Source organism: Schistocerca americana, chromosome 2, assembly GCF_021461395.2.
Source record: "Schistocerca americana isolate TAMUIC-IGC-003095 chromosome 2, iqSchAmer2.1, whole genome shotgun sequence".
Lineage (NCBI taxonomy): Eukaryota > Metazoa > Arthropoda > Insecta > Orthoptera > Acrididae > Schistocerca > Schistocerca americana.
Window position 1 is genome coordinate 328,942,058 of NC_060120.1, and position 15,898 is coordinate 328,957,955.

General features: G+C 40.6%; 2 protein-coding genes across 6 annotated transcripts in view; one reads left to right on the forward strand and one right to left on the reverse strand.

Annotated features, from left to right (window-relative positions):
• The window catches only part of LOC124595251 (Golgi pH regulator A), a 109,156-nt gene extending 98,845 nt beyond the window's left edge, over positions 1–10,311 (reverse strand). For both annotated transcript variants that reach the window (XR_006978187.1, XM_047133916.1), the window contains exons 1-2: positions 9,974–10,311; positions 3,258–3,421 (exon numbers count right to left, since the gene is read on the reverse strand). Coding sequence is in view for 1 of the 2 variants with exons in the window: in XM_047133916.1 (XP_046989872.1) it covers positions 3,258–3,421; positions 9,974–10,015 (206 nt within the window). In the remaining variant the exon portion in view is untranslated. The remainder of the gene's footprint in view (positions 1–3,257; positions 3,422–9,973) is intronic.
• The window catches only part of LOC124595253 (lys-63-specific deubiquitinase BRCC36-like), a 46,315-nt gene continuing 40,452 nt past the window's right edge, over positions 10,036–15,898 (forward strand). The window contains exons 1-2 of one of the 4 annotated variants that reach the window (XM_047133918.1): positions 10,373–10,511; positions 11,770–12,076. Coding sequence is in view for 1 of the 4 variants with exons in the window: in XM_047133917.1 (XP_046989873.1) it covers positions 10,407–10,511 (105 nt within the window). In the remaining 3 variants the exon portion in view is untranslated. Of the gene's footprint in view, positions 10,289–10,312; positions 10,512–11,769; positions 12,077–12,192; positions 12,585–15,898 lie in introns of those variants that run through there. The other 3 variants (XM_047133920.1, XM_047133917.1, XM_047133919.1) reach the window with 3 other exon arrangements.

Below are 15,898 nucleotides of genomic sequence, written 5' to 3' on the forward strand. Positions count from 1 at the left end.
CTGTATGCTCTGAATGCATGAATTATTTGTAGTCCTGTTAAGAGTTCATAGAACTCGTGCACTGCAACATCAATTACGTAGCAACTATCAGTCATTTCCTACAAATATTGACAGAATTTAATCCTTCAATTTTTGGCTCAAATTGGGATTACTCGCAGTTAAGCTGGTATCAAGTAAGTTGCAGCTTTTGTCAATTTATAAGACAGTGGAAGTAGGGGAACATTTGCAGATACATTTTTGACCGGTTGCTTTATTCTCAGCTTGAAATTGAAACACAATTCTTCTATTTCATGCAATTCTACTCCACTGACAAATTTCTTAGCAAAACAGCCTTTTTTAAAAAAAAGAAAAAAAGCTGTGTTGCTACAACTGCCAAAGAATAATCATATGTACCTAAGGGTGACAAGTTTTTCTTTTCTTTTTTTGCTTGATTTCACACCCACAAGGCCAATTTAATTGGTATCTGTGGAGGGTACATTAGCATATCTGTTCTTATTTTGTAAATATTTATTGTGTATTCTTGTTTTCTGACATGTTCCACATCCCAGAGCTTTACAGGGAAAAAATTACTGTTGTGTTAAACATCTTGAAGTGTTATGGCAGAAGTGTTTACCAACATTTCAGGCTTCAAAGTCATTTCATTTTTGTTTCTCAACAACAAGGTCTGGGTAGTGCGTAAAAATTGAGCTGCAAGAGAATGCATCTGAAATTCTCAAAGTAACGGTTTCATATCAGATTCCAGTAAAATGAAAATTGTGACTTTATCATGCAACAGCAAATCATTCTCAAACTTCTCTATAGTCCCTGACTTAGGATAAAGTTTGCTCTATTCAAACCTTTTGATGAATTTCCACTAATCTCTAACACAATATCCAAATTTTCCAGCCACTCACATAAAATCTTGAGAGAAAAAGTATCAGAACTGGAATATTTATAAACCTGTGCTTCTTCAGGTAGTACCGCTTTAAGTAAAATGTGAAACGTTATCATAACATGCAGTAAAATTGGCAAATAATGTTGCAAAAGAAACATTTCTTGAAAGTATTTCTGCTCCTACCTCTGCCATTAGTGATTTTTCATTCACAGTAATGAAATTGTTGGCAATACAGAGACATAGTAAATGATGTATGGGAGCTAGATTTTGTGACTATTTTCCGGGAGACTTTTGTGAACATATAGTCTAATATTTGCTATACCCAATACTGCAAAAACCAAATACTAGTTTACTTACAGTTTTATGAACGATTATCAAAGTTAAAAAGATGTAACTCTAGTTCCTTTCACCACCAGTGGAAAGCCTGTTGTTGTGATTACCCGTCATCACAGTTCTGTATTGAGCCAATTTAGTGCATCTCTGATATGTAAAAACTTTGATAGCAATAATGTATCACATTTCAAAACAATAATGAATCACGATATGGTCATTATTGACTTGAAGTGTTTCATAAAGTTGGCAAAGTATTAGTTTGTACTGAAATTAGTCAGACGGAGCCTGGATATTCAGTGCTGATCAATGAAACATTATTGCACATATTATTTGATTTAATGCAAACAATAAAGTCAGGTACAAAACAATTTCTGAAACATAAAGTGCACTAGCCATCAAATAGCAACTGAGTAACTAGCAAAATTAACAACAAATGCACTGCTTTCCCATACGTAATGATTCCACAACCAACTGTTCTCCCAAAACAGAACCTCACCCAGTAATTTCCGACCAAATAATTCAATCTATCCATCTCTGTCAACAAGCAGTAAATACTCAATGGTCTTTCTGAATTCCCTAATATTTTTAGAATTCCCAGATATTTACGGGTAAAAGCAATTACATCAGACTTCCATATTTCCAGCGAAATTGTCTGTTGTAGTCATGAGTCAAGGGATAAAGTGGTGATTGCTAGTTACAGAAAGGAATACTAGGGGGCTGAAGAGATGATGTTCACTTTCCAGTGTCAACTTCACTGTTTTGCAATATAGAGGATACATCTACATGTATATTTTCGTAATAGCTGGCAATGCATTTGCTGCATTTATGAAATGACAGTATTTTACAAGAAAACTGTAAGGGATATCAGACCCAATTTATTCCAGAATGTTTGTCATTCTCACGTGGATTTAAAGAGCCATAACATGTCACAATCAAAAATTTAACCACAATGTAACAAAATATTTGACGTCACAAAGGGTCATGGCTATACATAGCATCAGCAAATTAAGTATGTGATGTTCCCTCACTCACAATGTTGTAGAAACTGCCATATAAATTGCAGATTATATCTCTTACAGCTCATGGAACAGGATTTTCAGATATATTTTCCAGCAGGTCATTTGGAATGGTATGCTTCTGATAATAGTTTGTAGTTTTTGTGGATTATATGAGTACTATTTTCAAGTTCTCATTATTTGGCCTCGTATCCTAAGCTCCTGTCATCAAAAATATTTAAAACTAAATTTGTGTTTGCAACATTATTTGTGGATTATCCTTTATTGTTTTCATTATATTCCTGCGTATCTGTGATATAAAAAAGAAATTTATTGCTTCTTTTGGAAATGCCATGTTAAACCAACTCACAGATAACACCGAGTTCTTGGCAATGAACACTTAACATCTGTAATATATTTATGAGATGTCACTCATCGAATCAGAAATATGACATTACTCTGCAGCAATGCCAAAACAGACACACTGTTCTGAGTGCAGAAACTTAAGTCAGGATTCACAGCAACACTACAACACTAAAAGTTCACTTGATAAAAAGTGTAATTTCATGTACGTCCCCACTCTGTTGATCAAAATAGCAACACTACATACACTAACTTATTTCTTTTCAGAGCATAAACTAGAAACAAAATAATGATCATGATAAGCAAGATTAAAAATTGTGAAAAAATGTCTGCCCAACAGTCCCCAACAATCAGTCTTTTTTTCTCATCCCATCTGGTAAGTCTCCCCTGACCCGGGGTTCTGGGTGACTTTTCTGAACTGTACCCCTTTCTCTAAACCTCTCCAGTCATTTTCCTTCACCCCCTCCCTTCCCCTTCAACTCTTCTTCCAGAAGAAGGGAGCCACTGGCTCCGAGAACTTGTAAAAATTTAAATCCTTTTTTGTGTGTGTTCCACTGCCACTGCTTGGTGAGTAGATTTTTTATCTTCACATATTTAGTTTTAACTGTAATTATTTGAACTATTGTGAATATTATGAGTCTGGATCTTTCAAAAATTCAGTTCTACAGACATCTACACATATTTACACTCACCTTGAGTCCAGAATACCAAGAATTTCAAAAATTATCAGCTCAAACATTGTGCATGACAAGGAGAACGTAACAGAAAATATAAGCTGCACCAGGGTATGGTGAACTTCATAGTCACGGAAAAGCTGCTTCACAAAAAACACCCATCCTCCAACAAAGAATAATATCTGAAAAATCAAAAGCTCATAAAGATATGAGACAAAGCTACCAATAAAATTGAAATTACTTAATTATTTAGAAAAATACATTCTAAAATTTGTGCAATGTAAATACTAGTTGCTCAAAAATTTTGTAATATTTACTTAGTATTCAGTATGACTCACTGTAAGTTGATGAAGTAAAGGAAATCAGTAAGTGACAATGTAAAGAAGACATCTGAAAAATATTTAGCTGTATTTATGAAAATGATAGATTACTACTCACCGTAAAGATGACTTATTGAGTTGCAGACGCACACAATGAAAAGGCTGTTACACACTGAGCTTTCAGCCAAAGCCTTCTTCAGAAAAAGGAAAAAAAAACACACACACAAGCAGGCACACCTTACGCACACGATTGCTATCTTCAGTTGCTCCGGCCAGACTGCAACTTTTGCGTGTGCTTATGTGTGTGTGTATTGTGTGTGTGTGTGTGGGGGGGGGGGGGGGGGGGGGGGGGGGAGGAGAGAAGAGTGTGGTCTGGCAAAGCTTGTAGCTTGTAGGGACTGTAAGGCAGCAAGACAAGGCTGCCAGGCAAAGCATCAGGGAGCTGTGGGGAAGAAGGGGTGGAGGGGGGGTGGGGGGGGGGGGGTGGAGATGAAAGAAATGGAGAGAGGAGAGGACTGGTGGTGGGTGTGCTGGCAGGGAGCAGGGCACAATGAGGGTGAGGGGATATGTATTTGGAGAGGCTGTTAGAACAGTGGGGGCAGAAACTGTCGGGTGGAGGGGTGTGGGGACAGTAGGTTATTTTAAGTTGAAGCCAGGGTAATTTTAGGGGTGGAGAATGAGTCTTAAGGATAACTCCCATCAGAATAGTTCAGAAAAGCTGGTGGTGGAGGGGAGGATCTACATGGCTCGGGTTGTGAAGCACCCATTGAAATCAAACATGTCCTATTCAACAGCATGTTGTGCTACAGGATGGTCGACTTTACTCCTGGCCACAGTTTGATGGTGGTCATTCATCCTGGTGGACAGCTGGTTGGTAGTCATACCAATATAAAAAAATTTGTGCAATGATTGCAACAGAGCTGGAATATGACATGGCTGCTTTCACAGGTGGCCCAGTCTCTGAAGGAGTAGGACAAGCTTGTGACAGGACTGGAACAGGAAGTGCTGGGTGGGTAGATTGGGCAGGTCTTGTGCCTGGATCTTCCCCTGTGGCAAGGGGTTCAAGCTGAGACTGACCTAGGGATGGACTACGATGTTGTGAAGGTTAAGCAGGCAATAGCTGTTGCCCATGTCTCAAGGTTGTAAGTCAAAACCGGTAATACTCACTAACAGTAAATTTTCTATTTCAGTCACATCTTTGGAAGTTTAGTTCTAGAAAACCTATGTGTCTAATTAAATGCAGTGGAGGCCAATTTTACTCTCACATTTATTTCTCTTCCTGTCCAGCCCATTGTCTTCAACTGTCCTAATACAATAGCTCATTAATTAGTTTATAACTTGATACTTTGCAATGTTTTGTTGTACATTATTTCAGACGTGTAACAGATCTTCATGTCTACTTTCAAGCTTGATCTATTGACTTCTTTCATCTTTTGTTGAAGTTTACAAACAGTACAGTTTCATCACTGAATTGAAAGTGTTTGCGATATTTTCCATTAACACACTGAGTTTAAAGATTTGAAAGCTGTTGTGAATAGTTCTGGTCATATGGAATATCATTGTCTGTCTCCACCTTAGATTCTGAATTTCTCACTGTGCAGATGAAGCCCAATGGAAACTACAGCACTGACATACATATGCTTTAATATACTAATATAGGTTGAATCACTGTCTTGTTTCTCAAGTGTTGTGCAAATAGATTTTCTTGAAAGTGAGTGAAAAGCCTTCTCAAAATTCGTGTATCCATGACAAAATTGAATTCACGCACATTAATCTGTTCTACAATTTCTTTCATAACAGAAACGGCATCACTGTGCTACATTCACTTCTAAAACAGCATGTTTTGTGAGCCATATCAAAAATCAGTGTTTTTTACACAACAGGTCTCCAGGTTCCATTGCCATTTCTACTGATGTGCCAGATGCTATCCCCTTTTCTTTTACTCCCTTTTTTTCCTTTCTTTCAAAAGATAGCTTTTTTAATACTTAATCTGTCATTAATTCTGAAATGTCATCATTGCCATCACTAGGTAACCTGTGTTTCTGGTTCATCTCTTAACTACGCAATCATATAGGGGAATATTAAAAACACTAGTAAACTTTCTCTCTGTTATTAGTTACTGTGGCATTCCCATCTGAAATGATGATATTGGTTTGCTTTCTCAAACTCCTGACATTTTCAACTGTTTCTCTTATCATGTTTTCACTGTATCCTCTTACAGTCTCTCATAGTTTTTCTGAATAGCTTTCATTCAAATTCTACCATGTTGCCACTGCCATTTGATTGAAACACTCACCTTCTCTTTTAATAGTTGTCACGCTCTATTTGAGATTTCCATTTCTTTAGGTCTCTTTGTTCCAACATCTTCTGCCGTTTGATAAGTAATACAGGTTAAGGCGAAGTTTGTGATGCTAGTCCATGACTAGCCTACAGTAGAGTGCAGTCTTTCTATCTGTTGTGACACTAGGAGAGTGAGGGTGATGATCCAATCACACCAGCCACCGTTTACCCTCACACAGATCCTCAGTATTCATTTGATAGCAAGCTTAGTGGACCTAGGGCTGTCCTGCAGGGGCTGAGGAGTACATGGGTACATCCCCACCCTATCCAGTACTGAAATCAGGACCTCCAGGACCAGAGTCTAATGCCCTACCCACTAGACCAGCATGGTTATATTTCCATAAGTTTCTTAGTTAATTCCCATGGCCATCTCCAGGAACCAGCAGCAAAGGAGCACTCCTCTCATTGCAGATTGGAATAACTGAACTGTATCCTTTGCCAGGGTTCCAACTACTTATCTTTTGCCCATAAATTAGGAACAACCTGTCCAGAATCCTTCCTACCACTCCCAAATTGGTATCCCATTGTCTACCCAACCTATGCAGTATCCTAGTGCATCCTATTTGATAATGTGAACATCTGAAACTGAGAAACATACTGGTAGAATAAAAAATCTGCTTCAGTTGTCAATAATTTCTTATTTATTACACGACCAGTTTCAATGTCTAAAGCTTCATTTTCAGGTGACACCAACAATTATGGAGACATAAATGTGTGATGGTTGGGCCAGTCTATCGTAGGGGGTCACAGCCACATTAAATAAATGCCTAGGAACATAGAAACAGCAATTGCATCACCCATCTCAATAGCTCCTTTTCTTACTGGTTTGATGGGGCCGGTCACAAATTCCTCTTTTGTGCCAATCTCTTCGTCTCAATGTAGCAGTTGCATACTACAGCCTCAATTATTTGTCGCATGTATTCCAGTCTCTGTCTTTCCTAACAAATTATACCCTATACATCAAGCCGTGCCGACCTGTAGACCACCAGACACCCACAAGCTCAGGTGCGCAGGAGCAGGCAAACAGCTGCTGTATGGACAGTCCTGCAGCCATGCCAGGTCATATACAACAGTTCTGCACTGGCTAAACAACAGGGCTGGCGAAGAGGTTAATGTATGTGCAGAACATGTGTAATAGGACCACCTGGTGGATAGCCTAAACTAGCTATGCCAGCCCATGAGCAATCAAAAGTGCACCCAGGATCACCCATGCCATACAGGCCAGTTATAGAACAGCCTCCTCCAGTATAATAAATGTTATTTCCTAATGTCTTAACACATGTCCTATGAGCAAGTTCCTTCTTCTTGTCAGTGTTTTCCGTATGTTCCTTACCACACAAGTCTGCAGAGCACCTCCTGATTTATTGTTTTATCAGTCCTCCTAATTTTCAGCATCCTTCTGTGGCACCACATTCATTTTCCTGTTTTCCCACAATCTATTATTCACTATCATGCAATGCTGTGCTTCAAATGTACATATTCTTCCTCAAGTTAACACTGATGTTTGATACTAGTACACTTCTCGTTGCCAGGAATTCTCTTGTTGTCTGTGCTAGTCTCCTTTTTGTGTCCTCCTTGCTTCATCTGCCATGTGCTATTTTGCTTCTAAGGTTCTAGAATTCCTTAATTTCATCTACTTCATGGTTCACAATTTTTAATTTTTAATTTATCACTAATGTCACACCTCTTACTCCTTATAGCTTTTGTCTTTCTTCGTTTACTCTCAATTCCATACTCTGTACTCATTAGACTGTTAATTCCATTCAACACATCCTGTAACTCTTCTTCATTTCACTGAGGACAGTAATGCCTTCAGCAAATTTTATTATTGACATTGTCTCACCCTGAATTTTAATCCCACATTCTTGAACCTTTCTTTTATTTCCATCACAGAATGGACAGTAGGGACAAAATACTACATCCCTGTCTTACTTCCTTTTAATCCAAGCACACCAACCTGGGACTTACATTCTTATTGTTCCCTCTTGGTTCTTGTGCATATTGTGTATTACCCATATTTTCCTATTGCTTACTCCTATTTTTTCACAGAATTATCAACCTACTACAGAAGTTAACCTACAAACTATAGAAGTTAAAAAAAATTGTCACATGGGTTGTACTAATGTGGATCAACCAGGTGATACACCAGTCCGACACACTGACCCAGCACATCATAGCCCAAACTCGTTACAGAGTCATCCACCTTATCATATGCAGTGAAAGTGGTCACTTTATATACTATCTCCATATTAATTTCTGCACAGAACTTTATGTGGGCATGGTCATCAATTACCGGTCCATCCAAATGAATAGCCATTACCAAACAATGGCCAAGAGCAGACTTGACAACCACCCTACCCCAACACCAGCTTCTCTGAACTGCACAGATGGGAGCTGCCTCTGAAACACATCTTTTGACCTGTGTCCTCCTGAGCTCAGTCTTCACTAGCCCCTACCCCACAACTACCTAACCCTGACCTTTGACCTTAATTTCACTCCTCTTGCACTGACACCCTATTCTCCAAATCTCCCTCTTCCTCTGTTCTGTCTCCTCCTCCCAAATCACCCTCACCCATCACCATTTGCAACACGCAGTTCCCCCGACTGGTTGCTAGAACACGCTCACTTGTGTACATTCCTCTCCCGTGCACCTGCTGCGTCTCCCTCCCAACTGACACAACAACTCAAAGCAGTCAAAGTGTACTGCTGACAGAGTCAACCGGAACAATATAGGCAGACAGCGTTTGCCTTTTTTTTTTTTTGAGTGTGTGTGTGTGTGTATGTATGTTAGGACTATAGGAGTGTCATAAACAAAACTCACACACATTTCCTTAGTGCAAAGTTAATTTAATCCACGTGTTGTAAGGATACATACTTCAAGTGATGTAAGTTTCTACACTGTGATTTTTCCAGTCTCAAAAAATGTTTATCCCAACTTTCATCATGAGTTCTGTTTCTCTCACAAACACAGAAACCTATGACCTTTTTTTTAAAAAAAAAAGAAACGAACAGCCTTTTGGAAAGCTGTACTCTTTACCTGAACAGAATCAACATTTGCTTATTGTTCTATAAAAGCACCAGTGTTGAATAGCTGATTGTTATAACATCAATAAAACAGGTACCTATGCTTGTCTATAGTTTCCTCTAGGCAAGCATGCCATTTCCTTCATTAAGTTGCCCCAGACCTAGGGATAATATTGATATTTTAATTATATGCGAAATCACTTGAAAGCAACGCCAATATTGTAGACAGTTTCAATCAATGGTAAGAGAAAGGAAAAAAGATTAGTGTCTAATGTTCCATTGGCAAAAGGGGAGATAGGGATGGAGCACAAGTTCCGATTAGAGCACAATGGGAAAGGTGATCGTCCACGCCCGTTCAGAGAAACCAACCTGGCATTTCCCTTAAGTAGTTTATGGAAATCATGGAAAATCTAAATCTGGATGACCAGACATGGATTTGAACTGTCATACTACTGAATGCAAGTCCAGTGTGAGTGGCAAGAGCCAACTGATTTACTCTTGCTGTAGTCTCATTTCCAAATATCTTTCAATCGTTAGTCATTTAGCAAACTGGTGAGTGATGTCCCATACTTCTCTGCCAGGTATTGCTCACATTACAGGGGAACTAAATAATGTCACAGCTGTATGCTGGAGAACACAGATTCAATGTAACACTACTTTTAATACGATCGCGCAGTTCATATTCCACAGTTAGTTAATACAAAGTTTGGTAATGCAAGATTATTATAGCTTTACGTCGCCGCATTTTGTATCGCAACAATATTAAGTCACTTTTAGTGATGTTTTAACTGATACCATGGCTTACACTAACGCGGCTGATTACTTGATGACACATGTTTCTTTCTGTTTATTTCTGTGCTAACATTATTATGCGAGCTGAGTATGCAATTATTATATCAGGCAGTAGAGTAATTACGGCTTTTATACAAGTTTTCAAATCTTTCATTTCCCGTAAACGTCAGTAAAGATGATGCATGTTGGCAAACATGAGAGCATCTCGTCGAATGGGGTTACCCCCTTCAGTGACGAAGCAATCGTTCAGCCACCTACCTGAGTTACAAGTATTATAAGCGTATCCTCTACAAATCCCATGTTTTCTTCTGATTTCTGCTTTTAGTCCCTTTTCTGTACACGCACTCTGCAGAACCATGCGGTCGCTTCCAGCGTAGGCGAAGTACTCCCGATTACAAACGAATGCATTCTATTTTGCGTAGTGATTAACAATGAACGTCTTTCATTGTTATTTGGCCAGTGACCCTAGTTTTATATGACTGTTACTTTTATCAGCCCACAGCCATTTATTACCTATTCTGATTCGTTGGAAGAAAAACAACGACGTAACCATTTCGTACAGTTGGCAGTAAGGTACAGTATCAAAACACGAAACATACAACTTAACAAATGCCGCACGAGATTCTAATACTGTGGGCGAAGTAGTGAGTGTAAATAGAGCAACTAGCATAAATTAAATCTGATCCTAATCATGGCATTAACGTCCGTTAAAATGGCCGCTGACGTCTATTTGGTTTGCTTGCAACATGCTTTATCGACTGAGAAAGAAGAAGTCATGGGACTTCTTATTGGAGAGGTAAGGACGCCTGTCACTGATGTTATCAGTTTTGTTGGGAGATGATGTTGAGAGAGTAAGTTTCATAAAGCTTAAATTCCTCAAACAATAAACTGTGTTAAGAAAGAATATCAGGGCATGGTTACTTATGTGCCCTTTGACCATGTCAACTTCATCGTTACCGTATTTATTTACCTTTGTTTGGTACAGTAAACCATTTTTAGTACATTGTTTGTACGAGAAAAGCAATTCACTGTACAATAACGCGATTACTGTGTTACGTTGAGACAACTATCTTACTTAGTTTAGCAAAAGCAAATTTTAACATCACAAATTATACAGATAACGATATAGTACCATCTGGAGATGGTTAGACAATAAGATTTATAAGTGGAAGAATGTTTGTCTGTCATAGTCGTAATATGACAAAAACAATTAACATAGTTCTTCAGGGGCGTATATTGGGGACCAATTCTGTTCTTAATATATAGGGTGTTAAAAAAACTGTCCAGTATTTCAGGGGACGATAGTATGCATCAAAACAAGAGAAAAATGTCTTATGATCATGGGTCCTGCAAAGCATACATTCTGATGAATGGCGTGTGAACATGTGTTCATAGGAGGTGCTCTTGTGGTGTCACACGACAATGCAGTACTTGATCTACTATAGATAACTACCCAATAATTAACCTTAATTATAACCCCTGGCATAGAATACCATGAGGTCGGAAGGCATGAACATCCTGTTGCTGATATGAGCACAGTTCTTGCATTGGCATTCTGTCATACCTGGGTCAACAGCATGCTGGGATACTGTCATGCAGTATCTATGCCAACATTAGTTGGCTCAGTGGTCTGCAGCGAGTTGTTCCATTTATGTTGTGTGATTGTACTGAAGTCTTGTTACATCTTCAACTTTTATAGTCCTGTCTTCCTCCCCCCCCCCCCCCCCCCCCCTGTTTATAACCTATAGGCACAATGATAAAAGTGTAAATAAAATACCTAACATATGTACATATTCCAGGCCACTGATGATGCCTTGCAGAAAATAAAGGCGAAACGCGTATGGCACTAAAATTGTGTTTTATTCAGTTGCTGTCAGACGGTCCATAAGTAAAAATTATCAATATACCGTAACTTGTTACATCTGTTTACATTTACATACATTTCTCCTAACCCCTGGTGTGTACATTGATGTTTGGCCTACTTACAGGTCACATTAACAGTACATGTTATTGTGATATTTGTGGTGTGGTACAGCACGTTTTCTCTCTTGCAGATGCTCTAACACAACCTAGCAATGGAGGACTTTTATTCCACAAGGGAAATGGCAGATATGATTTACTGCTATGGTTAAGCAGGTGGAGTTAATCTGAGATCCCATAACCAGTACACTGAACAATTTCCAGCATGCAGGGTACCATCTGTTTAGCTGTTCAGCCAATTGTTCCTGCATCTTGGGGAAACAGGTTGTGTAAACAGTGGAAGGCCTAGTTCAGTTCGTACACCTGGAATTGAGGAACATGTTCTACATGCAGTGGACAACAGTACTGGAACCAGTGTGCAATGAATAACAGCAGCTGAAGGTATTAGTCATCCTCTGGCCTGCACAGTACTTGATGAGCAATTATTGTATCCGTTCCATGTTCAGTGCGTCCAGGCCGTTAGGGCACAAGACCGTCCTGCCAGAGTGCAGCTCTGGCAACGCTTCTTGTGGCATTGCAAAGTCCGTCGAAGGTGAAGACAATGCTGGTGATTTTTTTCGATTCTACCAGTATTGTGCATCATGAATTTACCCCTGGAGTGCCTTCTCCTTCGTTGAATTTTTGACCAAATTCAAAATTCATGTGCTTCCACAATGGCCGTATTCCCCTGATTTAGCTCCTGCAAACTTCTACCTGTTTCCTAAACAGAAATTTTCACTGAAAGGGAGGCGATTTGACTTGATTGGAGACATCCAGGCAAATATGGAGAGCATCCTGAACACACTTCAGGAAAAAAATGTCCAGGAATGTTTCCAAAAGTGGAAACACTGTTGGAGTCGGTGTATTCACTCAGAAGGGGACTATTGAAGGAGATGCATCACAGTAGCATGTAAGTACCATCATTGTACAATTACAAGCCCATTCTTAAAACTTTCCAATCACACCTCATACAAGATCACTCTACAGTTTATCGAATGAGGACGTTCAAAATTATCTGTTTGATCAGGGCGTTAAGGCCATACATAGTCATAAAAAGGGTTGAAAAGGAATTGGTACCAACTCGCCCTCTCTTCTTGACATTTCACAGAGTTCAACATCCATCGAACATTAAAGCAGGATATGAGATAATTTCAGTTGGCCTCACATCCCCAACCCTACATGGTGTCAGGGGTTTAACCATACCGGCCAGTCGTGTTCCAATACAGCCATATGTGTTACATGTGGCAGGAATGCCCATGAGGGTGATTGTCCCCCTCCATCCCCTCATTGCATCAGCTGTAAGGGCAACCACGCTGCTTCCTCTAGAGGTTGCCCTATTTTTAAAGATGAACAAATTATTCAGGAAATCCGAGTGAAGGCTACCATTGCTGCTCGTAAGTTATTCACCAGTAGAAAGTCCACTGTACTGCCAGTGGGTAATTATAGCACTGTCCTCGCCTCTCCTCAACCTTGTGCAGACTTGTGATCTCATCTTTAGCACTACAATGTTCAGATCAGCCAGCCCTCCCCAATATCAACCTTCATCGGCTCCTGCTAAATCATGGGCCCCAAAATCGGGTGCCCGGACTACCAAAAAAGACTACTTGTGAAGATTTTTTACTTACCCAGACCTCACAACCAGTGACTTGTCCTTCATCTCAACGTCCTGCTTCCAAGAAGGCTCTTAAGAAATACAGTTCCTCTCCTTCTCTGCCATGGTACGTCTCTTCTACAGCGCCACCCAGCAGTAGCCGCCCACAGCCGTCTTCCGTGTCGCCGAGATGCACCGATGGCAGCCAGTCAACTAGCCAATCGCTGGTGGCGGGAGCTGCCACCGAACAACCTATGGTTTGGGATCTTCTGCCTCTGGGTGAATGCCATTCCGTGCCACCGGCTCTCAGTGGTTGCTGAGTTGATGGCAACCGTGGTGAGATTTTTCCCTTTTCCGTCCACTCTGTCAGTTATCCATTGGCATATACACAGAATTCACTCCAATCGGGATGAATTGTCGATCCTCTTACAATCCCACTCCCTGGTCACCTTCTGTCTTCAGAAAACAAAGCTACGTTCTCATGATCACTTTTCTCTTCCCTCATTTCCAATTTGTCCGGTTCGATCTCCCCTTTGTTGATGGGGCTCCGGCGCATGGGAACTTATGATTCTTCTCCATGATACTATCCATTATAACCCAATCCTCTTACACAATTCCTTCCAAGCTGTCACTGTATGTCTTTCCCTTTCTGGATACGCCTTCTCTCTTTGCATTATATACATTCCGTTGTCCATACCACTGGCAAGAACCAATCTCCTTCATCTCCTTGGTCAGCTCCCACCCCCCAATTTGCTGGTTGGGGACTTCAACTTCCACCACCCACTTTAGGGATCTCCGTGTCCTTGTCTGAGAGGCTCCCTATTGATTGACCTCTTCCACTAAGCCGATCTTGTTTGCCTCAACACTGGGGAACCTACATTTGTGTCTGCCTCCACGTCAACCTACTCTCATTTTGATCTCTCGGCCAGTACTGTTCAGCTAGGTCGGTGCTTTGAGTGGTTTGGTCTTGCTGATACACACTCAAGTGACCATTTTCCATGTGTCCTTCAATTACAGCCACAACTGCCACCTTTGCGCCTTAAGACGCTGGCAGTATTCCCAAGCCAATTGGACACTTTGATGACCATCAATTTCCTAACATCAACAATCAGGTCACTCATGTTACGGAAGTTATTCTTACAGCCGCGGAACATTCAGTACTCGTACCTCCTTTTTGCCCCGGCATCCTCCAGTTCCTTGGTGGAGCGAGGCGTGCCGTGACGCAATACGCGAGCAGAGACGTGCTCTTTGCTTTTTCCGCCATCATCATACGTTTGCCAACTGTTTCTGCTATAAGCAGTTGTGTGCGATGTCGTCGCATCATACGTGATAGCAAGAAGGCAAGCTGGATCTCCTTCAATACCTTCTCTCCCTCATCTGTAGTTTGGAATCGAATTCGACTGATACCAGCACGTCTAGTTTCTCCCTGATCTCTGGGCTAACTGTCGTACAGGATACCTTAGTGGACCCAGTTGCAATTTATAACGCATTGGGTCAACGCTTTGCTGAGATTTCAAGCTCTTCAAATTACCCGTCAGCCTTTCTTCCAAAGAAACGAGCAACAGAAGTGCAGCCTCTTACTTTGTCCTCTCAAAATCGCGAAAGCTATAATACCGTTTTTTTCTATGTGGGAACTCCAATGTGCACGCACTTCCTCTTGCTCTTCTGCCTCAGGACCGGATGGCATCCATGTCCAAATGTTGCTGCATTTGTCACACCATAGTCTGCATTTCCTCCTTCGCATTTATAATTGAATTTGGACTAACAGTAATCTTTCCCAGAAGGTGGCAGGAAGCTATCGTCATTACTTTTCTAAAACCTGGAAAGGACAAACTTCTCCCCTCTAGCTATCTCTCACATGAGTTGTGTAAGTAAGATTTTGGAGCATATGGTAAATTGCTGTTTAGGCTGGTGGCTGGAGTCACAAAATATTTTAATACCTCCCCAGTGCAGTTTCTGAAAGCATCGTTCTACAGTTGACCACCCTGTTGCTCTCTCCACTTATATCATGAACAATTTTCTCAGGAAATGCCAAAGGGTAGCTATATTTTTTGATCTGGAGAGTGGGTACAATACCTGTTAGAGGACAGGCATCCTCCGCACACTGTTCTCTTGGGGCTTTTGAGGTCGGCTACCTCTTTTCATATATGAATTTATGACACAGTGCACATCTAAGGTGCGGGTAAACACTACTCTCTCCTGTTCTTTCTCCAAAGGCTCCCAGGGCTTCGTGCTAAGTGTTTTACCATTTGCCATTGCTATAAATCCAATTATGGATTGTCTCCTTCCCAATGTCTCTGGCTCCCTATTTGTCGATGATTTTATAATCTGCTACAGCTCTCAACGGACAAGCCTTCTTGAACGACGTCTTCAAGGGTGTCTCGAATGCCTCCACTCATGGAGCATCAAAACTGGCTTCCAATTTTCTCCCAGTAATACTGTCTGTGTAAATTTTTGGCGTAGTACAGAGTTTTATCTGCCTTCCCTACATCTAGGCCCTGTTAACCATCCATTCCCGGACGTCACCATATTCTTGGGACTTATGTTTGACAGAAAACTGTGCTGGTCTTGTCATGTTTCATATCTTTCGGCTCGCTGTCTGTGATCCCTTGACACCCTCTGTGTTCTGAAAG